This window comes from Colletotrichum gloeosporioides (assembly GCF_011800055.1).
Source record: "Colletotrichum gloeosporioides strain Lc1 chromosome Unknown consensus_54, whole genome shotgun sequence".
In the NCBI taxonomy this organism is placed as follows: Eukaryota; Fungi; Ascomycota; class Sordariomycetes; order Glomerellales; family Glomerellaceae; genus Colletotrichum; species Colletotrichum gloeosporioides.
Genome location: NW_025544699.1, coordinates 670,954 through 698,238, shown reverse-complemented (window position 1 = coordinate 698,238; position 27,285 = coordinate 670,954). Strand labels below are relative to the sequence as shown.

The 27,285-nt window shown below is 55.5% G+C and overlaps 10 protein-coding genes across 10 annotated transcripts; 6 read left to right on the top strand and 4 right to left on the bottom strand.

The window, feature by feature from the left end:
- Window positions 1-1,612: 1,612 nt before the first annotated feature.
- GCG54_00004698 (Crystal protein) lies at window positions 1,613-3,774 on the top strand (the record flags this gene model as incomplete). The annotated part of the gene is made up of 7 exons (XM_045404743.1): window positions 1,613-1,840; window positions 1,911-2,087; window positions 2,141-2,282; window positions 2,391-2,546; window positions 2,597-2,646; window positions 2,699-3,116; window positions 3,167-3,774. The coding sequence occupies 7 exons, from the start codon at window positions 1,613-1,615 to the stop codon at window positions 3,772-3,774; spliced, it is 1,779 nt and encodes a 592-aa protein (XP_045262686.1).
- A 2,764-nt stretch (window positions 3,775-6,538) lies between these two features.
- Window positions 6,539-8,908, bottom strand: GCG54_00004697 (Mitochondrial intermediate peptidase; the record flags this gene model as incomplete). Its single annotated transcript, XM_045404742.1, has 1 exon — window positions 6,539-8,908. The coding sequence occupies one exon, from the start codon at window positions 8,906-8,908 to the stop codon at window positions 6,539-6,541; it is 2,370 nt and encodes a 789-aa protein (XP_045262685.1).
- Window positions 8,909-9,276: 368 nt separating this feature from the next.
- On the top strand, window positions 9,277-10,135 carry GCG54_00004696 (uncharacterized protein; the record flags this gene model as incomplete). Its single annotated transcript, XM_045404741.1, has 3 exons — window positions 9,277-9,303; window positions 9,357-9,449; window positions 9,506-10,135. 3 exons carry the CDS (start codon window positions 9,277-9,279, stop codon window positions 10,133-10,135), a joined length of 750 nt encoding a protein of 249 aa, XP_045262684.1.
- A 294-nt stretch (window positions 10,136-10,429) lies between these two features.
- On the bottom strand, window positions 10,430-11,724 carry GCG54_00004695 (tRNA-dihydrouridine(20) synthase [NAD(P)+]; the record flags this gene model as incomplete). Its single annotated transcript, XM_045404740.1, has 2 exons — window positions 10,430-11,532; window positions 11,583-11,724. 2 exons carry the CDS (start codon window positions 11,722-11,724, stop codon window positions 10,430-10,432), a joined length of 1,245 nt encoding a protein of 414 aa, XP_045262683.1.
- A 1,835-nt stretch (window positions 11,725-13,559) lies between these two features.
- GCG54_00004694 (Inorganic pyrophosphatase) lies at window positions 13,560-14,751 on the top strand (the record flags this gene model as incomplete). Its single annotated transcript, XM_045404739.1, has 5 exons — window positions 13,560-13,742; window positions 13,881-14,000; window positions 14,060-14,403; window positions 14,458-14,541; window positions 14,610-14,751. 5 exons carry the CDS (start codon window positions 13,560-13,562, stop codon window positions 14,749-14,751), a joined length of 873 nt encoding a protein of 290 aa, XP_045262682.1.
- Window positions 14,752-15,151: 400 nt separating this feature from the next.
- Window positions 15,152-15,551, bottom strand: GCG54_00004693 (uncharacterized protein; the record flags this gene model as incomplete). Its single annotated transcript, XM_045404738.1, has 2 exons — window positions 15,152-15,264; window positions 15,371-15,551. 2 exons carry the CDS (start codon window positions 15,549-15,551, stop codon window positions 15,152-15,154), a joined length of 294 nt encoding a protein of 97 aa, XP_045262681.1.
- Window positions 15,552-15,933: 382 nt separating this feature from the next.
- On the top strand, window positions 15,934-17,256 carry GCG54_00004692 (uncharacterized protein; the record flags this gene model as incomplete). Its single annotated transcript, XM_045404737.1, has 2 exons — window positions 15,934-16,247; window positions 16,323-17,256. The coding sequence occupies 2 exons, from the start codon at window positions 15,934-15,936 to the stop codon at window positions 17,254-17,256; spliced, it is 1,248 nt and encodes a 415-aa protein (XP_045262680.1).
- A 3,261-nt stretch (window positions 17,257-20,517) lies between these two features.
- GCG54_00004691 (uncharacterized protein) lies at window positions 20,518-21,197 on the top strand (the record flags this gene model as incomplete). The annotated part of the gene is made up of 2 exons (XM_045404736.1): window positions 20,518-20,694; window positions 20,802-21,197. The coding sequence occupies 2 exons, from the start codon at window positions 20,518-20,520 to the stop codon at window positions 21,195-21,197; spliced, it is 573 nt and encodes a 190-aa protein (XP_045262679.1).
- A 409-nt stretch (window positions 21,198-21,606) lies between these two features.
- On the bottom strand, window positions 21,607-22,661 carry GCG54_00004690 (Methylthioribulose-1-phosphate dehydratase; the record flags this gene model as incomplete). The annotated part of the gene is made up of 3 exons (XM_045404735.1): window positions 21,607-21,700; window positions 21,806-22,321; window positions 22,510-22,661. 3 exons carry the CDS (start codon window positions 22,659-22,661, stop codon window positions 21,607-21,609), a joined length of 762 nt encoding a protein of 253 aa, XP_045262678.1.
- A 2,009-nt stretch (window positions 22,662-24,670) lies between these two features.
- GCG54_00004689 (Calnexin-like) lies at window positions 24,671-26,730 on the top strand (the record flags this gene model as incomplete). Its single annotated transcript, XM_045404734.1, has 4 exons — window positions 24,671-24,814; window positions 25,032-25,311; window positions 25,382-26,166; window positions 26,230-26,730. The coding sequence occupies 4 exons, from the start codon at window positions 24,671-24,673 to the stop codon at window positions 26,728-26,730; spliced, it is 1,710 nt and encodes a 569-aa protein (XP_045262677.1).
- Window positions 26,731-27,285: the final 555 nt, after the last annotated feature.

The following is a 27,285-nucleotide window of genomic DNA, read 5'->3' as shown; positions in this document are numbered from 1 at the left end:
GGCAGCAGTAAGACAGGCAGGCGGACAGTGAGAACATGTAAGACGGCAACGCCCCGTCTTTGTCCAGGGCGGACGGATTGATTGCTGACTTGACGGCGGCATCACGGGACTTCAGCTCCAGCGTTGGTTGGCATCAAGCCATCTGTCTCGCTTATCTAAGCCACGAATTCTCGGGACCGAGATGAGGTCCTTGCTCGCTGATGGGAAAGCCTGGAGGTCTGAAGCAGGCTGCGCTAACGAATGGACGCGTCTAATCGTATCATCGGTCTCATCGGCTCTATTTCTGTTCGCTTCAAGTCTCCGTCCCCATGTTTGCTGGAGACTTCCCCAGTATTTCTGCTTCATCTATGCCACGGTCCCCGGAGAGATTTCCAGTTTCCCCCCCCTCCAGGCCCAGCGAAATGCAACAGAGAAAAAGGCAGTGAACCCCGATGGAGGAAGCGATAAGAACCGGCCATAACGATAGCGATCAACACGAACCTTGGCAGAGGAAAAACAGAGACACAGCAAGGATGGAAGCTCGTCCAGTGTTGCTCAGGTGCCATGTTCAGCATCAGCAACAGACTCAACCTCATCTATCAGATGAAGCGCCAAGCCGGCAGCACCCTGCGCGCCGGGGAAGGAACCGTCTGTCTGCTGCGAAGCGTGCCGGGGACTCTATGTTGCCAGTGCAGCAGATTGCATTGCGTCAAACTCTGTTCAGTCGAGGTTCCCGGTTGAGCAAACCTTTCTCTTCCCACCTTCTCCGACGAACACCTACCTTACAATGACAACGCTTTTTGGCAGACGGCGGCCTGGCTGCTCCGGGCTTGGAGAGATGAAGATGGGCCTTGCGGGTCCCTCGTCGGTGAACTGCTGCCGTCCCGTTGCCGAATAGAGCCAAAACCCGGCGTCTCTAGAGCATCCTGTTGGCTGTCGCTCCAGTGTTTCCAGTGGCTCCCGTTCGGATGTGCCAGGTTCTGGAAGCCAGATCACCCCCTGTAGACCGACATGTCCCCTGGCGACGTCACTGCAGCTTCAACTTGGCAGTGCAATGACACAGGCGGCCGTGCCCCCATCACTTCTGCAGAGCGTGGCTTCCCAGGTCTAGGTTCGGTTTCCGCAGAGTGCGTGTGCCAGTGTCGCAGAATACCTGTACCTTACCTTACAGCGTATCGATCGAGTCGTCGACAGGTAGATACCCCAGTGAACCCGCGTTCCCACTTCCCGTTGGCAGCAGGCCAAAGTACCGTTCCTGTCAACAAAGCCATTTCTTGGGGACTGCCAAGGTTCAACCCTCCACCTTGTTCTCAGAGATATCATCGCCAATTCTATACGTCTTGGCCCCTTTTTTCTTGGTTCTGCCGGGAAGGGAAAAATCCAGAAAAATCACCAACCGCCCAACATCAACGACTGAACTAGGCTCGTGTACATCCATCTCATCGGGGCCTCATCTTCGGCGTCCTACCCGCGCCATCTCACCCGCTGCAGCAAGTCTGTGAGACTGGCACGGATCCCTCCTCGGAAACGACATGCCGCCGCCGCTAGCTTAGACTCTCTTTCGCAAAGCTCGCTCTCTCTTACTCGTCCAGTCACCCCGCGCTGCGCTTCGCTCGGCTTCCTCAAACCCCTCATGAGCTGGTTTGCTAAGTGCTTCGGCTCCTCTCACGTGGGATACCAGCTCTTGGACCATATGACCTGGAAACATGTTCGCCCAAATTTCAACCCGGCCTTCGAGGGGAAGGGCTTCCTCAACTGGAGGAAACACTCTGTCCCGCTCGCCATCGCCAGCATGATATTAGCTGCCCTCACTGTCGTTCTCTACTTCAACATCCGTGAATACATCGGCGCGCGGGATCAGGTTCGGTCTCCTTTTTTTCCCCCCAGAAAATCCTCCTCGCGTATGTGTGGAAGCTAACACTGCGTGACAGCTCAACCTGCCCAGGGTCGCAGTTGATCTCGGCTACGCCAATTATTCAGGAAATGTGCTGCCAAGCGGGGTGAACCAGTTCCTGGGGATGCGCTATGCCGCGCCTCCAATAGGAAACTTGAGATGGCGAGCACCGCAAGATCCAGAAAAGAAAGAGGGCACGACAGATGCTATTGAAGTGAGAATGTCCTTCTGCTCAGTGGGTGCTGTGGCTGACCGCATCACACTCAGTTTGGCTCGATTTGTCTCGCAACAGACGCGTCTTACCCCACGGCAGGACAAGATGAAGACTGCTTGTTTGTTAACGTCTGGTCGCCCAACAACACAACACCAGACTCGAAACTTCCCGTGTGGTTGTTCATCCAAGGTGGAGGTATGGTGACCCTTGAAGGCTGTCGTTGTGCTGTTGAGCCAGAGAGTGCCCTGTCTCACTTTGTTCTCATGCATGGACCAGGTGTCGAAGGTCACTAACACTATACAGGCTACACCTCCAATGCTAATCCAAACTGGAACGGCTCTCAAGTGGTTGAAACTTCGGGCAAGAACATCGTCTTCGTTGGCTTTAATTACCGAGTTGGTTTGTGGGGGTTTCTGGCGAGTGAGCGGGTGCGAAAAGACGGCGATCTGAACGCTGGACGTAAGCTCATCAAAGACAATACCGTAGAAACCAGAGCTGATGAATCCTAGTCCTCGACCAGCGACTGATGATGAAATGGGTCAAGACTCATATTTCAAAGGTGATTATCATTTTCACATTCATGTTTACATTATTTTGGCTCACTCTTGCAGTTTGGTGGTGACCCAGATCACGTCGTCATTCATGGAGTCTCTGCAGGTGCCGGCTCAGTCGCCCTTCATCTCACAGCACACGGCGGAAAGGATGAGAAGATGTTTGTGGGGGCCATGGCCGAATCCGTATTTTTCCCCGCCCAGCCACGCGTAAACGAGCTCGAATATCAATTCAACAAGACGACGGAGAACTTGGGTTGCAAAGACGAAAAGGATCAAATGGGTTGTTTACGTGGCAAGGACATCAAGGCGATACAGGAAGCCAACGCAGGATCGCCATTTCCCGGACGGCAATTGAACCCGCACTTTTACTGGACCCCCTGCATAGATGGAGATCTCATTCAGGACTACCCATACGCCATGTACGACAAGGGGAAGTTCATCAAAGTCCCTGTGCTCTTTGGGACTGGATCGAATGGTGAGTGTTGCGTACGGAGGAGGCAAGTTCCCATGCTCACCTATATTTAGAGGGATCCGTCTTCGCGGCAAACGTCGAGACTCAAGATCAGTTCGCAAACTTCATGATAGACAACTACCCAAAACTCGGTCAGAACCAAACCGACACTATGCTCGAAAAATACCCGATCCTGCCCGCCCTGCCGAACCACAACGCCTGGTTTCCCTCGGCGAGCCAAGCATACGGCGAGACGACGTTCATCTGCCCGGCCAACAACATCCTGAACGCCTACGCTGCCTCAAATCTCTCGAGCGCGAGTTGGTCCTACCGCTTCAACGTACAGGACGAAACGAACACCGCCTCCGGACTCGGCGTCCCGCACGTCTTCGAGGCCCCGGCCATCTTCGGCATCGACGCCTGCCCGACGCCCGACAGCTTCCGCACGTACAACAAGCCCGTCGTGCCCATCATGATGAACTACTGGATCTCGTTCATCCGCAACCTGGATCCGAATGTGCACAAGCTGGCGGACACGCCGGAATGGAAGACGTGGGGAGGCAAGAACAACCAGTCGCGCCTCGTCTTCGAGATCAACAACAACCGCATGGAGAATGTCGACGACGGCCAGAAGGATCGATGCGACTTTTGGAAGGGTGCTGCGGAGGTCATGGAGCAATAGACACACGGCACGGATTAGAGGCATAATGACCTGAAGTTAATGAGGCGTTTACAAACGGGCTACGGTGCACACGAGAGAGGATCGGCATTTTTCTTTTTCTTTTTGGATTGATACCAGCATTAAATCATGGCCTTAATGTATGCTTAGACTACAAGAGGCATAATTCCAGCCTCTTTGCATACCCAGATTTGTAGTGAACTGCCCACGGCTGTTGGCTGATGTACACCAGCACATCTATTGCACGAAACTGTTCTGGGGTCTCTTGGCTCTTGGCTCACCGATCATGACAGCCATGGTGGGGTGAACATAAGCCAACCCACACAACCCGGGCACAGATTGCCAAGGGCTGTGCCGCAAACGCCCAACAACAATTCGTCAGGCGGACAACTGTGTTGCCTTTTTGTCGGCCATGCCTCAAATTTGTGGCAGTGTTTTGCCTTCATGTGATTGAACTCGTTCGTCATCCCCGGCATCAACTATCACGGCGACATTCAACATTCGTAGCTTAACGTCTCCAAACATACAACACATCCAGCCTCTGAATCCAGCAAAACATCAAAACGGCCCCTACGAGAATTTTCCTACAATGTTCGCGAATGATTCTAAGCACGAAAAGGCTCTGGATGGCGCCACACTTCGTAGCGACTCGGTGAAAGGCGAGGTGACCAAAGACTGCCAAAACGACGAACGTAAGCGGAATCCTAGACGTGAAGAGAACGGTACGTCAGTCAGAGCATGACTCTGTTCCATTTTTCAGATACTAACGGTCGATGAAGACTCTTCGCTGACAGAAGACGTTGCGGATCTTCGCCGAGGCCTGCTCGTCCAGGAGGAACCGGAACGTCGTCGTCGGAGGCTGCGTGAGCGGGAAAAGGACGACAAGGCAGAGGGAGGAATCTTGGCTCTTGTGGGTATTCCATCACATTACATACCCATTTCCATGACTGACATCGGCTTGTAGTTGTTTTGCTTTGCTGGGGCGATGTACTTACCGTGAACACCGGAACTGAAACTTATTCATCGTCAGCCTTGCGGATGGTCTGTAATACACCCTCTCGAGAAAATAGGGCGTTGCTACCATCTTTAACCTAAGGTATGCAAATAGGATGGTCGTATATAACAGGGAAACTCGCGGGCCTGAAAACTTGAATTCAAAGCAAGATGCTATGCAATAGAGAATTACATTAATAGAGCATATACAACGCAGAGTGTTCCTGCGTAACCCAAGTTTTGAGCCAAATCTACAACTCAAACCGACAACTCCTGACGGTGTCTCGAATCACCCAGCATCTCAAGGGGCGTAATCTCCATCTCACCCGCAAGCTCCTTCGACTCTTGCACCTCCCCCGGCGGCAGCCCAGGTGTCGGAAGAACCATCGTGCTCGGAAACACAAACGTCCTCCCAACACCATCCGCCGACCCCCCTGCTGGCCCACCCCTGGAATCCAACCCACGGCTCCTCCTCTTGGTCGACCGCTTCCACAGAAACGCGAGGCCGGCCACAATCGCCGCCGCCAGCGGCAGCCCGACCCCGAGACCCACCCCGAGCCCGACAGTCGGCGACGCCCCGCCTCCGCCGCCATCACTCCCGATCCCGCCGCCAATCCCGCCGGCGCTACCCGTGGCAGCACTGCCCTCGGCCGTCTGGGCGGATACCAGCACTATCGAAGTGAACAGTGCCGTCGGTGTCGATGATGTCGCGGCCGTTGTGGTGTCTGGGGTGGCGTTCGCGCAAGTGTACTCGAGCTTCAGGTCCTTGCCGTCCGTACAGGAGTTCTGCACAGAGAGCGTCACGTTGGCTTGTTGATCCGCAGGGCAGTCCGTCATGCAGCACTCAAAGTCGGTCAGGAGAGAGGAGCCCGCGCAGGCGCACTTTGTCTTGCACGAGTCGGTCATGTCCACGAGGAACTGTGAGAAACAATGAACCTGCAGCACGGAAAAAGAAATCTGTCAGCTTAACCATCCCCATCTCGAAAACATCGAAAATAAAACAACACTGGTGGACATACGTAGCATGGCGTGGCAGCCGCAGAAGCAGACGGCGAAGCAGAGGTCGCCGTATTCTGCGATAACCCCTGCCCCGCCAGGGCCGAGACCAACAAGATCGGGAGGAGCACCATGGGGACGGGATCATGAGAATAGGAGGAAACACAAGAAAACAGACGCGACGATGAGCAAAAGACTGCCGAGCCAGGGATCCTTGGGGTGTTTATACAATCGAGATGAGAAGGATCGCGCCTTTAGTTTGAAGCTAGCCCAAGCGGCTGAAAGGAGGTGAGAGCGACAAGCTTTGACGGTGGGCTTTCACGATGCACCGGTCGACGCCACCATCCCGGCCCCAAAGAACCCCGAGCGCCTCTTGTCTGTATGAACGTCTATTCATCTATGGTAATCATGCGCAATGGCATTGTAACTGCTGCTGCTGCGGATTGTCCCCTGCGTGATACTTCCGCGGGAAAAAAACCAGTAGTTCTCTCCTTTGTCCCTCGGCGGCTTCGCAGAGAGGCGCAGCTCTAGATGATATATACTCGTCTTCTTCTATCGTTCGGAGCTTGCCCCATTCGGCAAATCACCTCGAATTGAAGCAATGGCAATTCATGTACCGGCAACAGGTTGTCCCAATCCTATGCTCGACAACAAGACAAGTGCTATCGTTGTATAGTGGAGTGGCTCAAAGCAAAAGAACATGTCTACGGTAAACAGTATCGCATCATGCTGCGATAGTCCTTCTTAAGTGTACATTGCAGCGGGGAAAAGGACGATCTCAAGCATGGTCGTCTTTGATACCCCAACTACCGACGAGCGCCATGGCCTTGTCGTCACCTTTCGCAAGACGATCATCCTGTAGCGTATCCGCGAGACACTGCCACGGGTCGCGGCTCCCACCCCACTTGAGGAGCTTCTCCTTGAGCCTCTCGCCGTTGGCGCGGTCCAGCGCCTTGCCGTCCGCGCCGGCTTTGAACACGACCCTCCAAACTCGCTCAGCAAGCACGCGGTCAAAGACGTAGCTGTAGTAGGTGCTGCCATAGCCGTGAAGGTGGCCGAAGAAGCCTTGCCAGCAGGTGCCAGGAGGATCAGGGCCGCCCTGGGCATATTGCCTCTGCAGATCGTGGTAGACCTTTGTTGAGTTGAAGGAGCCTTCGGTAACTTCCGGGGCGTGATAGGACTGGTCGAGAAGAGACAGAAGAATCTGGTTCTCGGTGTCGATGCCCTCGAAACGCTTGGCCAGGCGGATCCGTTCCGCGACCATTTTGTAAGGCAAAGGTTCATCCGTCTTCCAATGACGCGCGAACAAGCCAAGGACTGATGGGTCGGCGGCAAAATGCTCCATCAGTGTGGAAGGGAGCTCGGCAAAATCGGTGGCACATCTCGTGCCAGCAACGTTCTGAAGCTTCGTGCGGGCAAGGATCGAGTGGATGGCATGACCCATCTCGTGGAATAGGGTCTCGACTTGATAGTACGACAGAAGCGCTGGTGCAGAGCTGTTTGCATCGTGCTTGGGGAAGTCGCAGACCAAGGCGATCGTTGGCAACTGCATCAAGACGCCGCTCTCCTGTAAGCTCTCCATGCCATCGTTGGCAGCTTGCTCGGGTCTTTCAAACTTGGGCAAGTCAGACGAGTTGTGGTGCAGGTCTTCCGCTGCCTCCTGGACCTCGTAAGGAGCAATTGCACGAGAACATCGCACCGTGAAGTGAGCAGGGTTAGGCGACTTGTCCTCTCGGAAGAATAAGTCGCAGTACAGAACTGCGATCAAGTCGCCGGTATCAGTAACAACATCCAAACGTCGCACATCTTCGTGCCAGGTCTCGCCTGGCTGCGACTCTCTAGGTTTGAACGAAATGCCGTAAAGACGAGTGAATAGCCTTGACATGCCCTGCATGACGGTGCCGATCGAAAAGAAGGAGGGAAGGTGGTCAGGGTGACGGACGGGAAGTCTCATTTCAGCCCTCACGCCATCCATTAGGAAATCCTTGTCCCAGGGATGGATCTGAGTAGACGTGCTGTCAAGGCGGGTCTGCTTCAACTTCAACAGGTCTGCCATTTCCGCCTGCACCATGGGCGTGTTGTACTTTTGCAGCGCGTGGAGAAACTGCAACACTGCGCTGGGGGACTTGGCCATCATCCTGTCTTTCAAGGCAAGATGGGCGTAGCTGGAAAAGCCGGCCAGATTGGCCAGCTCACCTCGCAGCTTCAGCATAGTCTCCAGCAGGTTCACGGTTTGCTTCGAAGCAGTGCGCATGGCTGTGAAAACTTCCTTCCGGGTGTTCTCGTCCTTGACGCTTCGGAGTGCTGCCTGAGCTTCAGGCCCGGTGGTGGGGAGGCGCAACTTGCCCCTCATCGTAAGTGCTCGAGCGATGCTGGGATACAACCCATAGAAATTGGACGATGGCAGCACAACTTCCCTCTTTGCAGGGGCCATGTTCGAGACGAAGGCAGATCCAACCTCACTAATCTGCTGAGAGAGGTCGACGAATCGGTCACGTTCTTGCTGGGGGAGGTCGACGGCCGACTTCGTAAAGTCCAACTTCAGTATCTCTGCCACCGTTCTCTCCTCCTCCGACCAAGCCGCGACAACGTCAGGGTTTGCCATCGCCTTCACAAGCTGGTCGCTCAACCCAGTCATGGTGTTGAGTTGGTTCATGTACTGGTATACCATAGACCAGGCCCCTGCAGCTGCTTGCTGGAACCTCGGGTCAGGGTGCGTCATTCTGACAAAATCTGAGAGATCGAGGACTCTGCAGAGCAGGTCACTCAACCGATCCAAGTCCTTGACAATGTCCTGATATTCGGAAGCAGTCGACGCATGGAGGACTCGATGGACAATCTTCTGCGCCTTGTCCAAGCTTCGGCGAGCAAATACGTAGAATCCATTTGGGCTCGTGAGGTATCGGTTCTTGAACAGGCCGACGCTCGGGCCAGCAGCCTTGAATGCTTTTGCTACACGGGAGGGAGAGTCGAAAAGTTCCCGCAGGATCGCATCGTCAGCGTTTCTACCTGGGGGCGCGTGGTCGGCGGGCAGACTCGAGGGGGCGGCGCCGGAGGCGGCGGCCATCCACCGGCGCTGTTGGCCGCGGGAAGCTTGTCGAACACATTGAGTGCAGACCCAGAGGCCGCGGTTTGGGGGTTTGAACATTATGAAAAGCCCTTCGACGTAAAGACCATAACTGCTGGTCGGGGCAAAAGATCTAGTCGTAAGAATACAAGGAAATGGGGAGTTGGGTGAGTTCGGATCTGTATCCGGAATTGTAGAAATATGTTTGGGTGAAGTAGAATTGCCGGCAATGCGATTAGTTGCGCATGCGGGTGCATGGACCGAATTTTTGTGCAAGGTTGTGCAGGTGCTCACGTAGGTGCTTCCAGGTTTGGGCGAGGTGCATTATCGAATTCCCGAGCTCCGGAAATAGCCGCAGCGTGGGCCTGGAGACTTTCCTGTACATCATACTTCCAAATATTCTCGCGAGACCAACATCCAATTCCCTCAATCGACCAATTGAGTGGACCATGGCTGCTAGAGTGTTGCTACAACGGGTAAGTTATGATAACTTGTTGCTTCATGGTTTACTCGGCAGCTGACATGAAAGCAAAAGCGCGCCGCGCCGTTGGCAGCGACCGTCGTGATGGGATTCGCCCTGGCTCCCCGGACTGTCCATGCTGAAGCTCCCGAGACCGCCCAGGTACGTCTGCAGTCGGACTCCCAGTCAAAACGCACACAATACTAACATGTCCGCAGTCTAAGAAGCCGATTTACGACGAGCCGGCGCCTCTCCCGACCAGCGGAACCCTCCCTCCCCCTCCCCCGACGGAACAGCTCCCTCCGGCCGAGGAGCCATCCAAGCCCCGAGGACCTACGCCTACCGAACGTCTGGCCGTCCAGATCGGCAAGGCCCGCTTGGGTCTGTACCAGTACGCCGTCGGCGCTGAGGATGCCGTCAACCGCACGATGGACCGCGCCTTCAACCTCGAGCAATCTTTCACCAGCACGATCGCATCCCTGGCACCTCCCCGCGAGAGCGGCGAGAAGCTGATGCCCGGCGCCATCTACGTCCTCGTCGCTGCCATGGCAGGCAGCATCATCACCCGCAACCGCAGTGTCATTCTCCGCGCCACCGCACCCTTGGCCCTTGGTATCACCGCCGGCTGGACTGTTCTGCCCATTACCATGGGCAATGTTTCCAACCTTGCCTGGAAGTACGAGCAGCGCTTCCCTGTCATCGCCCAGGGACATCTCCAGATTCGCCAGAGCATCGAGGACAGCTTGAGGGCGGCAAAGATTCACAGCCAGATTGGTGTACGATATGTCGATGAGAAAGTCACGGATGCTCGTGAGACTGTTGAGGACTGGGTGAAGAAGGGCAAATAAAAGAAGGGTTGGGACTGTATCATAGAAGCAGAAGCGGCCAGAGCCGCTGCTGACGGTTCCTTTGTAATTCCACAAAATTTATCATCATGAACAAATGTGCTTGAGTGAAGTCACTCGGCTTCTTGATATTTCTGACTATGCGGAGTCGTGTACAAAAAGATCTAGTTTTCCCCATTATCTGTGGCTGGCCTGCCAAAGGCGTATTTGTGATATTTGTGTCGCTATGCTTTGTTATTACCCCCCTAAACGCCTTCGATGCAAACCACCTCGCGATTAATCGTCAAAATCACCATCTCATGTCTGCAAAGGGACAGCCGCTTTTTTCGACTCGGCAGCGGCAGTGACCCCTCGCTCAGACATCTTTCGGGATGTCTGGTTGTCCCGGCTCGCCTTCATGTTACCACCAGCTGCCATAGCACTGGGGTTGGCCTTCTTCTCAGCTTTTTCTGGTTTGCCTGAGCCCTCCGGATCGATGCCCTTGTCCCAGTCTGTTTGCCGAGCAAGATCCATGAGATCGTCGAGACCAAGCGCTCGGCATATTTGGGTGTAGGTCTTGCACTGGTTCATCTTCTGGTACATGCCACTCTTTCCGGGGACGATCTGGCACAGCAAATACTTGGTGTTGCCGAATTTGTTGGCAACCTCCAAGGCGTACTTGACGTATGTTGCAGCGACCTCTTCCCACGATGCTACGCCTCCGTCGACGCCCGAACGGAAACAGCTCGAGTTCGCCTCTGCAGACGTGGCGATCATGGCGCCGTCAACGCCGTACTCCTTAATGAGGTCCACGGCATGGTCGCGGCCCTCAACGTCGCCATTCATGATACAGGCAACACCGAACTCATGGCAGATTTCAGCGACCATGCGGAGATCGTTGCGGATTGCGCGTTCTCTGGGGCGCATGGGAGTCGTTCGGCAGTGAATCGTCAGGCCGGTAATGCCAGTGGCGCATAGTCTTCGTACCAGAGCTTCTGTCTCTTCGGGGGTGGACAGCAGACGGATCTTGACGCTGATGCCAATTTCAAACTCGGGCATGATGTTCGTGACAAGAGCTTCCAGAATGGCGCAGAGCTTGTCCGGAGTCTTCAGCAAGGCCGCGCCCATGCCGCCGCTGATGCTGAAGGGCTTGGGGCAGCCAGCGTTGACATCGATACCGGCCACATCCGCCGCAACGAGCCTTGACGCTTGAACTGCGAGCTCAGGGTCGGCCGTTCCAATTTGAAATATCAGCTTACCGGCCTCTTTTTCAGGGAGGGTGCTGAAGATCAAAGCTTCGGGATTCGTTTTAGGAGGGTTCTTCTGGCCAAAAGAGGGAACCTTGGTCCAGTCGATCGTATTCGTGACGGGATTTACTCGGCGCGTGGTGCCAATCATGGCTTTATCGACAGTCTCGGGTCCTATGGACTTGTCAGTTGAGTCATTGTGCTTTTGCGTGTTTGCGACTTACCCCAGACCAGGTCGGCACCGTAGTGCAGGGCTAGGAGGCGAGAGGGGAGTTCGCCGGAGCGGACCATCGGCGCAAGGACGATCTTGCCCCTGTAGTCGACCCCGCGACGGGGGATAGGAACTCTCTTGATATCGGATGCCATGTTTCTGAGGATAGTGCGAACCGACATGTCAGGGACAGATATTATGCCACATAATTTGCGACTGGAGAAGATGTGAGTCTTGCGCGTGAGGATCTTCTATGCGGCGATGCCTTGACGGGTTAGCAACGGAGAAAAGTGACAGGCCGTGCCTTATCGATAAGCGTCTATCGAAATGGACCCACCTAATCTTTCTTCAACATCGAATTCATGACATTGGAAGGTCTCATTAAATCCGACCCTTTGCCCAAGACTCTGCATTACTTGGTTCTATTGGCGTTGTCGATGATTCTCTGATTTAACAGGCTATTTCTACTACAGGGAGATTTGACCAGACCCGAATCAGTAGAGTTAGATTACATGCAATGATAATAACAGTCTAGGGCAGTCTTTTCTATGTACACCTTCTAGAACGTATAGCAGTTACTATACTTTGCCTCTCTGTGATGCACGGCGCAAATCAGGACAGACTTTGCGGGTGATACTAACAAGTGCAGTTATAATGACAAGAACAAACACAACGAAGACATAGAGATTGCCAGCGAACGACCGCTTCTACCATTCCTGTTGCATCCTCAACCGCCAACAACTATCATGTCAATACAAACGTGGTAAGGAGACGTAGTTGAAGAACCAGCTTTGAATGGGCTTGATGAGCTTGGGGTTTGTCCGAGCCAAATCGTTGGGGAGGACCTCAAGGTGCCACAGCTCTCACATGTGAAGCTGGAATGTCGGTCAGTAGCTAACATGCCGCGATTCAAGCGCTCGATATCAACTCGGCATGTTTGCTGGCTCCTCGTGTACAAACCCAGATCTACTTGTACAGCTTTGCCACCTCACAGGAACCTCAATTGGCTTCATAACCTTGCTGTACTCGATACAGCCATGACACTTCATGGATACTGCGTTGTACATTCACTGTCCAAAATGCGGTGGAGGGGTAATTGAGGGGCAGTTTACAGGGATCAGACAATAGCGCCTGAGGCTGGTAAAGATTTTTCGGCAAGGTTGCTGTCGCGACAGAGGCCCCAGACACAGAGAGGCAGACCCAGAACGCAGACCAGGAGATTCTCCCGGTTTCTTCCCTTGCCTTGCTTGCCCCGTTGTATCAACAGCAGACTTGCAGCCCCGATTGCCGCGTGTACGGCGCAGTGCTTCTAAATCCGAAGGTGAGAGCTCCAGCGCCCCTCCCACCGCAGAACCACCGAGCTACCGAGCTCAACGAGACCTGAGAGTCCGGCTTCATCTTCGCCTTAGCGCCTGGCGCACCTCTTCTCTCCCGTCGAACCTCGGATGCAGACACCGCTCACAGACCGACTTAGCAGTTATCCCCTCTGAAGACGTGTGCTGTAACAGAGCTTAAACCCCCTAATCCCCATCTACCACACCCTTCCCTTCTTCCGTCTTTCCATTCACCCACTGTATACATGCCGCTCTTACGAGGCATTAAGCTGCAGCCAACGCTCACCAAGACGCGTCTCTTCTCAGCGAAGGCACCCTCCGGCTCAGGCTCAGGCTCGCTCCCAGGCGTCGTACCGTCCGCCCGACCCAGCGCCCGTTCCACCCTCTCACCTCTGTCCCCGATTCAGGCCCCGTCCCGGGCCAATCACTCAGCAACCCTGGCGGCACGCACCAAGCTAACAGCCGGGTCTGCTACCCCTCCCCCTCCATCCCTCCTTGCATCATCCGCCAACCGCAGCACCCCTCCTCCTCCATCACAATCTGCTGCAGCCGATATTAAATCCAAAATTCCCTCCCGGCGCACCGCTCAGATTGCCCGCCACTTCTCTACCATCTCCAAAGACTCTGACCCGAGCCTGCACAAGCAAGACACCGCCATGGCTTCTCAGTACTCCGTCCGCAAGGTCGGTGCTCCCAACACCCTCGAGCACCGCGTCTACGTCGAGAAGGATGGCGTTCCCGTCTCTCCTTTCCACGACATTCCTCTGTACGCCAACGCCGAGCAGACCATCCTGAACATGGTCGTCGAGATCCCCCGCTGGACCAACGCCAAGCTTGAGGTATGATTGGCCTTCAACCCCTCAATGAATCTCATGTACGCAGCTGCCTTTGTTGGCAATTGCAAACATTGTTGATTCCAATCGGGGGGAGAAACACACACAATGGGCATGTGGCGCTGACCGACACTTTGAACACAGATCTCCAAGGAGGAGCTCCTCAACCCCATCAAGCAGGACATCAAGAAGGGCAAGCTTCGCTACGTCCGCAACTGCTTCCCCCACAAGGGTTACCTGTGGAACTACGGTGCCTTCCCCCAGGTACGATAGCTTGCCGTCCCAAGAACCGCTGAACACAACAATGTCTAACCCATTCCCAGACCTGGGAGGACCCCAACGCTGTCCACCCCGAGACCAAGGCCAAGGGTGACAACGACCCGCTCGATGTTTGCGAGATCGGTGAGCTTGTTGGCTACACCGGCCAGGTCAAGCAGGTCAAGGTCCTCGGTGTCATGGCCCTTCTCGACGAGGAGGAGACCGACTGGAAGGTCATCGTTATTGACGTCAACGACCCCCTGGCTCCCAAGTTGAACGACGTCGAGGACGTCGAGCGTCACCTGCCCGGCCTTCTCCGTGCCACCAACGAGTGGTTCCGCATCTACAAGATCCCTGACGGAAAGCCCGAGAACCAGTTCGCCTTCACTGGCGAGTGCAAGAACAAGAGGTTGGTCTCGATCATGACTTGATATATTTGGACAATTGCTAACATATCGCGCAGCTACGCCATGGACGTCGTCCGTGAGTGCGGCGAGGCCTGGGAGAGACTCATCACCGGCAAGACCGCTGCCGGCTCCGTCTCTACGTAAGTCCATCACGCGACACCTGGACAAAACCCTTTGAAAGAGCACATCGACTAACCATTGCCTACAGCGCCAACGTCACCGTCCAGCACTCTCCCGCCCGCACCGCCCCCGAGCAGCTCCCCCCTCTGCCCCAGCACCAGGAGCTCCCCGCCGAGAAGATCGACGCGTCCATCGACAAGTGGTTCTTCATCAGCGGTGCCTCCGCATAAATGTGCTCAGTGCCGGCCTGAGCAGGTACGAGCGGACGCCTCCTTTTCCATGGAAGTATTGTCGCTTTGCTAGTAAATGCGATTGAAAACAAAGTCGAAGACCGATTGTGAGGAGGCGTCAACTTAGAAATACCAAAAAGTAAAAATTCCACACATGATATCAGATCAAATGCGCGTGAGATCAAGATGAGCTGGGAAATGAGCCCCGTGGGCGGCCCTGTTGCATGCCAGTGGCTACGTATTAAGCCCCTCACTCTGCTTCGTACACATGCTACACATTTTGAGCCGCCATATATACTTCAATCGACATTTCCCTGGGGATATTGTTCATGCCCATCCCATAAACGCCGTACCGTACATGCAAATGCCATAATATTACACACTCCGTCCATGTCCCACCTTAGTCCGTCAAGTCGGCGGCCTTCTGCAGACCACGAGAGTGTCGGTCGACCTCCTCGATGAGGTTCTTGACTCCCAAGCGTTCGCAATCGAGGTTCATCACCTTGCCGTCCTCTGCAAGTTTCCAATTAGCTTCTGATTATTCCCAGTGCTTGCTCCTCTGGTCTGCATCGCAGCCCGTAGAGCCGCAGCGAGCGGGGTCAGGCGGGACTAAACATACTGAACTTGACGCTCAGAGTCGGGGCCTCCGTTGAGCCCTTGGGCAGGAGCTGGGTGTTGATCACCATGCCCGTCGACCGGGCCGTGGGCGGGATGAAGGACAGGAAGAGGCGTGCGGACTTTGCTGCCGGAGAGAAAGGGTTGAACTTTGTGGTGATCTCGGTCATGAATTTGGTGATCATCGTGGGCGACGGTGTTGGGCAGTGACGCCAATTGGTTCCTATGTCCTGTTGCTCGTTCTCGGAGGGGTCTCAGGGCGGGGGAGCTTTTTTTCTGAGGGCCCTGCGGTCGGAATCTTGAAGCTGTCACCAAAATTTCCGCGTGGCTCGGGGCCGGGAGCTTGGACAGCGGTTGTGGCTTATGTTCGGGTGGCTTTACTGCATATTACTGTATCGGGGTCAGAGGCATAGGTGGTGTGGCGATCCCACTTAGGTACGACATTTCGTCACTGAAAGGCCAGGTTTACTCCCTAGGAAGCCAAAACCACCACATTCGCCGCACGCCTCCTGATTATTCGCTTTCTTGAAACTCCGCAAACAAAAGAAGCCGAAATACAGAGACGACATGTCATTCGAGGGTCTGCAGGAGCGCCTGACGGCCCTGCAAGAGACCACGGGGCAGCTCAAGGAGCTCATCGACAGGCTCCAGAATCTCAAGTTTCAGCCTGGCTCGGTGCCGCTCGGCGCGGACGAGGACAGCGATGTCAGCGCAGAGCTAAGCTCCGAGATCAGTCAGATCTTGAGGGAAGAAGAGGAGGAGCTTGAGCTTTTGGGCGAAGAGGTTGAGGACCTAAGGGACGGGCGACCGGGAAGCGAGGCGGAACACACCAAGACGCGGCTTAAAGATGGCCTCGACCGCTTAAGGCAGGAGCTGAAGAGGTAAAGAATTTCCGTGTTCACGAACATCTTGCCTGGCTTTTTCAAGGCATCTATACTGACTCTTTGCGAATGTAGTTCTCGAGTCACTTTCCGCAAGGCACAGCTCACAGCGAAGCGCAACCTCACACAGGCGCAACGCCTCGAGCGCGAGCTCCTCCTGCAGTCCTATTCACAACCCGTGTCCGAAGCATCCTCCCCGTCTCTCGGCGCACAAAAGGCACCGCTGCCCGACATCGTTCGGCACCGGCAGGTGCGCCAGGCCAAAGACGACTGGAACACGAGCTCCCTGACAGAGGACGACAAGCAGACGGTGGGGGCGAGCAACGATGTCACGAATGCGCTGCGACAGACGCACGAACGGATCGCCGCGGAGCTGGCGAGGAGCGAGTTTGCGCATCAGGCGTTGGAAGAGTCATCGCAGGCGCTGAAGCAGCTCAACGAGTCGTACGGCTCCCTCGACACAATGTTGGCGAGCTCAAAGGATCTTCTCGGCACATTGTTACGGTCGCAGAAGAGTGATACGTGGTACCTGCAGACGGCTCTCTACATGTTGATGGCCACGGGAGCGTGGTTGTTGTTCAGGAGGTTGCTGTACGGGCCAATGTGGTGGTTAGTCTGGCTGCCCCTGCGGTTGATGTTCAATGTTAGCATTGGCAGCAGCAGGGCGGTTGTCAAGTACGCCAATTCTGGGGGCGCATCGGAGTCGGTGGTTGTTGGGGGCGAAGGAAAGATTGACGTCGAGGGTCTCCCTGACGAGTCTTTGCCCACATTGGAAGTGCGTGAGCCTCAACGATCGGCGGCGGTCGGTGGGGATCCCGAATCGCTGGTTGAGAAGGTGGGTAAGATTGTGGAGGAGATGCCGGCGGAGATCGGCGAAGAAGCGACGACAGAAGATGGCGTTGGTGTTGTTGACGAGAAGCCTGATGCTGAGGTCATGGTTGACCCGGTGCCCGATAATGATCTAAAGCAAGGGGCGCAAGAGGAGGTTAGACAGAGAGATGAGCTGTAAAGTCAGACAGGTGTGCAAGGCTAGCATGGCATCTTTTGGGCGCGAAAAGCCCGACGGTCTCGTTAGAAGAAGAAATATCATCACATGGTCAAATACCTGATTCACGCCTTGGTAGTTCCAGCTCTCGACTCATGGGTGACCTGGGGGTGGCGCACATCATGTCTCTGAACCGTCAGATGCCCCGTTGATTATTCTTTGTTCCTGATACTAGCCTTTCGTTGAAACTAGGCGTTGCCGGTTTGATATTCAAGCCGGTCTCCCTACCAGTCTCACTTCAGATGGCGGATTTGCGACTCGTCGCATGTCCTACTCTGCTGAGCTTATTCTGACATCTGGCGAACGTCGTTGGAATGCCCGCTTCCTAGTACGCAGTCGAGAACTGCTGGGCAAGTGACCAATAAGATGGCGTAGAGTCAGCGCAGGGGTCGCCGCATTTCGCATTAAAAGTCCATGAACGTTCGGATGGAAGAAGAACGGCATGACGTGGTGAAATTTCCGGGCCATGGGCTGGTCGGGCAGGGCGGCAACATTGGTCCATGCAGCCGGTGCCATTTCGTTTATTTCCATTACCAAAAGAATTGTGTAGTCGCAGCCGGGGGTGGTACCGGCTTCGTTTGGGTCGACGTTCACACGACAGAACGGATTCCTTTTTGCGTTCCAAATCGTTCTTCGATGACACCGGGAGAAGGACGTGAGTTGGACTGGCGCATCGCCACGCACGGAGGCCAGACGGCGCCTCCTCTCAGGCGGGTGTGGTGGCTCGTACGGGCCTACCGGCACGGCATTGATGTCTTGGGAGGTGGTACTATATCCGGAGGATGTAGATCGTAGATCCAGGACCGAGTGGTGTGGTTGATGGGCATCTCGTATTCATGCACTTCGTACGCAAATCCTATGAGGCGAAGTGAACACACTCGCTGGACTGGGCATTGCATTTTCCTATTCGCCGCTGCTGACGACGGGCATGTGAGCGGTCGTGAGAATGCTGTGTATGTGTCAAACGGCGCTGCGCACCCCCTCCATGCCAGCCCGCTGGTCCTGTGTAAGTCGTTGCCGTGTCGGAGTCGGCGCTGGCTCACGGGTGACGGCATATGACGATGATCGGCTGTCGGTCGGGAGTAAAGTGCGCAAATGAAACTGGCCGATATTAGTTCGTTTGGACGGGTGTCCATGCCGTCCCTGCTGGAAGCCGTCACTCATTGTTGTTCGAAACGAATCTAGGTCGCAAGGGGCCTTTGGGGAGTATTCCCAGTGGACTGATGGAGAAGAGTTCACCGATGCCGCTTCAAGAATGGAGGATCATCGCTATTCCCTTGGACTCATTGTCGAGCCTAGGTGCCTGGGAGGAGAAAGTACATACGACCCGAGCTTGGCGGCAGATGGGATTCGCTAAGACTTCCTCGCATTTAGTGCTCATTTTGGACTCCTCAGAACAGACCGTTGGCACACGGCTGCATTGATTCCTCCTGGACGTTCCGAAATTTGGCCTAGACAGGCATTCGTACCAGTGTCTGTTGCTTCTAGCAGAAAAACGAAGGCCGTCGAGAAAATCGAGTCTGCAGGCCAGGCACGGAGCTACTGCAGTGGTGGCATAGAGCGTGGCGCTCTAGCATCAGCGCTTTGTTCCGTCAACAGGTCGACTGAGGTGCGCTGTCGAGTTGGGGCCCTGAAACAGGTGCAGGTCACTTGAGCCAATGATACGGTACCATTTTCCCAGGAACCTTGCATTTCCTCGAGACGCGCTTCTTTCGTGTCACGGCCAACGAGTGCTATTTTTTTTTTCCCCTTCCTTCTCGTCCCCCCTCCCTGGCCGCTGCTTGGCTGTCAACCCAACTTCGTCCGAAGTCTGCACGAGTCGAGGTCAATCGCCTGCCACACCACACTGGCCTGGTACTTCGCGAAAAGTCAGCCATCCCAAGCGCCTCGGAGGAAAATAGCGTGCAAACAAACAACAAATGGTGGATGGAGCCGTGGCAAGGTTCGATAGAGGCCTCGACAACATCGAGAGTGGAATACGAACAGACCACCAGACCAACGGCCCTCCACACTGATGTAATAATGGGTACCCGGCAAGTCCTTCCAATGGAGAACGGAGCAGGCGACGGGCGAATCAACATGGCAAGACGAGGGGGTGCACGACAGTCGCCAAAGGGAAAAGCCCAGCGCAATTTTAAAATTGGGCAAGTTGGTCCTGAACAGATCCACTTACGCAGGCATCCTCACGAGTCACAGGGAACCTTCTCCCAATCTCTCCCGGTCTCTGTCTCCCTCGCAGGGGCCCAGCACGACCTTTCCAATGGCTTCTCAATGGCTCCTACCTTACCTCCGTTAAGGTGACGGGAGGTACCTTTACTCTAATCTTACGTGAAGTAGTACCTGGCAACCTTCTTCAATTTAACGTCAGGCACGGCGTGTGCCTTAACCTCCTTGGGACAATCCATCGACCGGCCAGGGGCGGCGGCCTGCAGGTCTCGAGGCCCCAATCTTTCCCCGGACGCGGCGCGATCCAATTCGATCGTCAGTCAACCTTGCTATGGCTCTCCTTTCTCGCTTGTGTTTGGCTTTTGCGTCTCTGCCCACAGCAACAGGGACTGGGCAACCGGCTTGAAGGGCGGCTCACAAGTCACTCGCTTTCTCGTTGCTTTACCGAGGACAGAGCCTTTTCCCGCGCAGTCTTGGGCTTGCTTGGCTGTTGCCCTCGGTGCTGTCGTTGGGTATCCGTATCCTTAGAGTCTCTGAGCTCACACCCAAGACCCCGTCTAGCCACTCCTCCAGACACCGCCCTTGCGTGCAGGCACAAGTGTGCATACCCGGGCCCAAGGACACGAACAAGACATCAGCTGAAGAGATGGGGTGGGTGTGATGAGAAGCCACGAGAAGAAGGGGGGGCGGCAACGCTCCAGTTCGAGGCTAATCATAGCATGGCACCTGGGGCGGACCTTGGCTTCCCAGGTTGTCAACACCCCCAAGCAGGAAAAAGCCCTGGTCCAATGTCGACTTCCCGTCTGGAGAGATGGGTATGGGTTTTTTTCTCCCTCCCCCTAGTGTAGGAGGAGAGACCACCCGCAGGGCACACGCTATTATAAACCCACCTCCAGTCCATCCACATGATTCCTTTCTCCCTTCTCTCCCTCCCTCTTCAGCCTCTGCTCTACGTTCGTTGCCTTACGCCTGCTACAATCACTCTCGTTGTGTGACCCAATACCGACTATCGATATTCTTAATACACCCGTGTAATACATCACACAAACACCAGCCAAAATGCGCTTCACCTCCATCCTCGTTGCCGGCGTCTTTGCCGTTGTCGCCAGCGCCCAGTCCTCGGCCTCTGCCACTTCCAGCGCCGCCGTTGCTGAGACTTCCGCTCAGGCTGCCATCACCAAGTGCTTGGCTGCCTGCCCTGCCACCGACGTCAACTGCCAGGCCAAGTGCATTGCTGTAAGTCTGACACTGCAAGTTTGGGGTGCCTCCCTGGCGGAGGCGCCATGAAGCCAAGCTTTCTCAGAGATTGTATCACAGATCGCTAACATGTGCTGCTCATACAGGTCCCCAGCCCCAACGCCGACCAGATTAACAAGACCACCGAGTGCGTTGCCGCTTGCGACCAGGGTGACGGATCTGCCGCTGCCACCGAGAAGTTCGCCAAGTGCCGCGACGGCTGCATCTCCGAGTACTACTTCACCAGCGGCGGCACCCCCAACCCCACTGGCTCTTCCGGCTCCGGTTCCGGCTCCGGCAACTCTGCCTCCGCTGCCACTGCTACCGGCTCTGAGACTGCTGCCGCCACCGGCTCTGCTACCCGCGCTTCTGGCTCTGCCTCTGGAACTGCTACTGGCACCGGCTCTGCTGCCAGCGGAACTTCTACCGGAAACGCTGCCCCCGCCCTCGTTGGCTCCGCTGCCTTTGGTGTCATCGGTGTCGTCGCCGCTGCCCTTCTGTAAATGGAACAGGCATTCTTCGTTTCTTGCATCTGAGGTTGGAAAAATACGAATGAGCTGGATGATCTAAGGAGGTGATGATGGAAAGATACCACTTGGGAGATGTATACTGTATATGCGGTCAATAATGAGTAGGCAGACTATATGGAACAATCGTAATGTGCCAGTGGACGAGAGATCGTCTGCTGCAAATCATCAATCATCCCACCGCCCTGGCAGCCTGTTTGTGATACACCTCAACGTGCACCCGATATGTTGGTGTAAAACTTACTGGGCAACATCCTCCCTTGCGCGAGCGTGTCAGCCGTCGACCCTGTAATACCCCGCCATCGATATTGAGAAGGGTCCCTCTGGCATGGTTTAGGTAAAGTGGAAACTTGAATTCTTCTGGTTTATTGATATCACGCTACATCTATTTCCTAGTAGGTACGGTGACTGGAATGTCGCTGAGCCAGGGGACGCCGAGCTGTTTCATCTCAACGGCCAACTGGAACAGATAATCCAAGCTAAACCAGGCCGTGTTAGCCATATGACGATTCATTGAGACACGAGGAGAGGCAAGATGGAGGGCAACTCCGCGCGTCAATACATCAGGCAACTGATTTACTCACCTCTCGCACTGGGTCTTGGCCTTGTGGACGTTGTCGCCCCAGACGTAGACGCCATGCCTGCGGACGAGCACGGCGTAGGTGTCCGGGTACTTGTCCATGGCCTCCTCGAGGAACTCGGTCAGGTCCTCCTCGTGGGCCGTGTTCTCGATGACGGGGATGCGGAGCGTGTCGTGGTAGCCGAGGTTGCCCTGCTTCTGGAAGCCCTTGCCGAAGCCCTTGATCTGCTCAATGTTGTTGATCTCGAAGAGCTTGTCGTTGCCCGGGCCGCGGCCCTCGAGGATGAGCGTGACGAGGACAGCCCAGTGGGAGTGCGTGTGGATGCAGCAGCCGGCGCCGCGGCGGGTGAAGGCGGCGAGGAAGAGCGGTGTGCACTGCGAGGGCTTGTAGGAGGGCGGGGAGCGGAGGTAGACGCGGTTCTTGAGCGAGGCTTCCTGGGCGGCGAGGGAGAGGACGTAGATGTCCTGAGCCTTCATGAGTTCCTTCTGGACGCCCGAGGGGGCGATGTAGACGAGGTCGCTGGAGGGTGTAAGTGTGTGATCGTGTTTGTAGGGGGTGTTTGTATAAGTGTGTAGAGCATGGTTTCTGAGGGGAAACAGTACGGCAAACAAATCTTGTATGTGAATAATAGCAGCACAATGGCTCTTTATGAGCGGTTTGTTGTATTCACGAGGGCGAAGGGGGACAATTTGGGGGAGATTCTTTACCCATCACGAATAGAGGCACCACCGCCGGTGCCCGTCACCCAGCCGAGATGCCAGAATTTTGCGCAGAGAGAAGGGATGAGGTTGGCAGGGTGTTCCGGGTTTTCGGAGGTAACAAGCTGGTCGGGGTTCTCGATCTCACCGGCGGAAGCCATGATGGGCTGTGGAGTGAGATGAGATGAGCGAGCGACGGGTGGGTGAGGATGAGTCGCGGGGTAAAGGCGCAGGAACAGACTGTTCGGCCACGAGCGCAATGGTTTTCGGGAAATTTTGGCGCAATGCACGCGAAATACAGCAGTCGCACGCTTCTTTTTTCAAACGTTTCTTGTTGTCAAAAAGGGAGATTGAAGAAATTCGTCACAATCAGGTATCGCAAGTCGCTCAGATCACGGAAATTTTCTACCAGCCACACACTCGCTCATGCAGGTGAGGCTCAATTGGCCAGTGACAACTTCCTTTTTCCCCACATGGTAGCACGCAAGGCACAGAACAGGTCTCTTCGCTAGGTGGGATGCGAGAACGAGTCCGCGGCTATCGATTGGCTGGCTGCGTTGGTTTCTCGAACGGGGTCTCTGTGCTCGCCTGTCCCCTCCACCAGCGACTGAACGACGGCGGCTTACTAAGACAGGAACAAGACAGAGATTCGGGTTGGCGGATATGCGGATAGGCAGTCGACCGCACTAAAGGCTAATGTGACAGACCGGTGAAGAATCGGCGGCTAGCCCCGTCAGATGAGGCTGAATTGGCGCAGGGCAGTCGATGCGAAAGGACACCTAACCACTTTCCGACTACGGGCGACAGAGATACGGATATGTGAGATGCGCCATGTCAGTGCTGCCACTTACGGGTGGGTACATTTTGGGTGCCCCATAGTGAGGTGAGATTGACGGTAATAATTGCGATTGAAGGAATGAGTCTGGGTGATATTATATCGCCCATTTCCGCAGCCCGCCTACCTACCCAAAACAGCATCATGCCCTGCCCAGCCGTTGGGACGCTGAAACTTTCCCGAGATATCGCATTGCGGGCTGGTGTCAGGCGTGGGCCGAGGCATATCTGAGCCCGCGTCCCTTATGCTGGGTAATTCAGAGTTCCCTCTGTCAGAGACCAACTTCATGCATCCATTGGGCCCCAGACAGCTCGGGACCACCCGCCATGTTGGTGGCTGGTAGGGCGCACCATCTCAGACCAGGTGGGCAGGGCATCTGAGGACTACCTTATGCAATACATAGTAGAGCAAGCAGATCAACAACTCTGACCAAGTGACATGCAAACTGCTCAAATAGAATATGACAAATTAGGACCATACTCCATGTTGCCAGCTAGGGAAGGAGCATCCAAAGCTCGGTCTTCAGTTCCAGAGCAGACCGGGATGAGGCTATGAGCAGCGGTGGTTTGGAAGCTCATCGAAGCACCTTGAATCTCCCCTCCTTCCATTCACTGCTAGCAGGTGTGGGTTCCACCCCTGGGCCTCTGGACCGCGTCCCCGCACTTTGTCCAGCCAGTCAGCCACAGGCCGGAGCCCACTGTAAAAGGTACCAGAACACACTGCGAGGCATTGTATTGGTGGGCTGGTGCGGTGAGCAGCACCTCCTCCGCCGGGATTGCAGGTGAGCACTGAAGGGCTACCCCGACGACCCCTGAAGTTGTAAGGTGAGGCGCTGCACGGCCAGTGCTGGTCCCCTAGCACCCTCCAGGCCCAGCAGGGTAGGTTCCCCAATTTTATTTCTTTGTGTGAGGTGCTTCCCGGTGCAGAGCAGTGCGATGCTTTACCCCGAGAGGTGATAGCTCTCTCCAGCTGGCCTTTTCTGGGTGCAGCTGCTTGCCGACACCTTACCCAAAAAAAAGGACACGTTGAGCACAACCCGCCCACGCCTGCACCACCCGCCTGCACCTGCACCTGCCTCTGCTGGCTCCTGCCTCACAGACAGATAATAAATCCGTCTCCCTTCGCTCGCCCCATTCCTTCTTCCGAAACTTATTTTCCTCTCCTTGGGAAATTCCTCACCAGATCAATTCTCCTCCGTACACCTGCGCGCTGGGAGCAACCGACTTTGTCATTCAATTGACAGTTCTGCCTACCCGTACCTACCTAAGCTACCAAGCTTGAGGTCTCTCATCTTTCCCACACCTTCTTCCACCTGGTCCAACGGTCTCTTCCATCATGAAGATTACAGCTGTCGCGGCCGCGGCTCTGCTGGCTGGCAGTGCCTACGCCGACGATGCCCAGAAGGTTCTGAGCGACGACAAGGCCTCCACTGCCTCTGAGTCCGCTACCTCGGTCACTCCTCAGATTCCTACCTTCACCGTAAGCTGCTCCTCTCCGTCTCTCTCACTCTACTAGACAGCACCCTCTTTGTTGCGATCGCCCCTCACCGCCGCCGTGTGCCGGCATCTGGCCTGAAGGCACGAGCTCAATGCACGTGGCAGCGGTCCGGATGCCTGGGGAAGCTTCTCCGCACCTGACTCTCTTCCTGTCTTCCAACCTCGCAAGTAGCAAGCTGCTGACAATTGGTTTTCTGCAGCCTACCACCCTCAAGGCCCCCTTCCTTGAGCAGTTCACCGACGACTGGGAGCAGAGATGGTCTCCTTCCCACGCCAAGAAGGACAGCAAGGACGAGGAGGAATGGGCCTACGTTGGCGAGTGGGCTGTTGAGGAGCCCAAGGTCTACAAGGGCATGGAGGGCGACAAGGGTCTTGTTGTCAAGAACCCCGCTGCTCACCACGCCATCTCCGCCAAGTTCCCCAAGAAGATTGACAACAAGGGCAAGACTCTCGTTGTCCAGTACGAGGTCAAGCTTCAGAGTAAGTCTCATTCTTGCCCCAACACTCGACCACTCAATTTTGTGCGGTGCTGACCAAAATCCTCCACCAGATGGCCTCGAGTGTGGTGGTGCTTACCTCAAGCTCCTCCGCGAGAACAAGGCTCTTCACTCCGAGGAGTTCTCCAACGCCACTCCCTATGTGATCATGTTTGGTCCTGATAAGTGCGGCCACACTAACAAGGTCCACTTCATCTTCAACCACAAGAACCCCAAGACTGGCGAGTACGAGGAGAAGCACCTCAACTCTCCCCCCACCGCTCGCATCGTCAAGACCACCGAGCTCTACACCCTCATTGTTCACCCCAACAACACCTACATCATCCAGCAGAACGGCGACCAGGTCAAGACTGGCTCCCTTCTCGAGGACTTCACCCCCGCCGTCAACCCTCCCAAGGAGATTGACGACGCCAAGGACACCAAGCCTGAGGACTGGGTTGACGAGGCCCGCATCGCTGACCCCGAGGCCAAGAAGCCCGAGGACTGGGATGAGGATGCCCCCTACGAGATTGTCGACGAGGAGGCCACCAAGCCCGAGGACTGGCTCGAGGAGGAGCCTCTCACCATTCCCGATCCTGAGGCCCAGAAGCCCGAGGACTGGGATGACGAGGAGGACGGTGACTGGATCGCCCCTACTGTCCCCAACCCCAAGTGCTCCGAGGCCTCTGGCTGCGGCCCCTGGAAGAAGCCCATGAAGAAGAACCCCGACTACAAGGGCAAGTGGACTGCCCCCTACATCGACAACCCTGCCTACAAGGGCGTCTGGGCTCCCCGCAAGATCAAGAACCCCGACTATTTCGAGGACAAGACCCCTGCCAACTTCGAGCCCATGGGAGCTGTAAGTTTCATCTCAATTTGCTGGCTTTGAAATGACCATCACCTGCTAACACATGTTGACCAGATTGGCTTCGAGATCTGGACCATGCAGAGCGACATCCTCTTCGACAACATCTACATTGGCCACTCCGTCGAGGATGCTGCCAAGCTTGCCGAGGAGTCCTTCAAGGAGAAGCACCCCATTGAGCAGCTCGCTGAGCTCTCTGACAAGCCCAAGGAGGCCGAGAAGCCCAAGTCCCCCAACGACCTGAAGTTCCTCGACGACCCCGTCCACTTCATCAAGGAGAAGCTTGACCTCTTCATCACCATCGCCCAGAAGGACCCCATCCAGGCCATCAAGTTCGTCCCTGAGGTTGCCGGTGGCATTGGTGCCCTTCTCGTCACCCTCATCGCCATCATCGTCGGTCTTGCCAGCTCTGGTGGCGCTCCCCCTGCCGCTAAGAAGGCCGCCGCCGACGCCAAGGACAAGGCGAAGGAGGTCAAGGACAAGGCCACCAAGGCCGTCGCTTCTGGCGCCGACACCGCCAAGGAGGCCACAAAGCGCAACACCAGAAGCTCCTCGTAAATGAACGTGGCTGAAGGTGGAAATGTGAATTAGCTCGCTTTCTCTTTGATACTCTCGGTGAAAAAACGGGCCGTGGCAGTTGTCTGAAGCAGAGCAACAGGGTCCCACTATCAGGAAGGAAGAGGTATACGGATGCTGCTTTTTTTTCAGTTAACCTCCCTCACTATATGTCTGTTTTGGTCATGAGAGGGACAGGCAGAGAAGCATGGCGTAGGTGTATTATAGCAACCTTAGCAAACCAAAAAAGGATTGACCAATACTCTTGGATGTCATGCGAGTGAGAGAGAGATTGGAGCGCAGTTAAATCTGGAATGTGTCCGCGAGTGACACGGATAAGGTAATCTGAATCCCGCGGGGAGATGGTGGCAGCCAGGATCTGTCGAGTTGTGTCGGGTCTGTATCAAGGTAGAGGCCCACCGGTCTGTTCTCCGCTTAAGAACGGGACAGTTGAATCTCATCGCGCCGTTTACGCTGGATACGCTACGCCTATGATTTTCCCCGCCGCTGGCTTGCGTGCACCTGACGCTCGGCCACTCGGTTTATGGCGGCATTTGG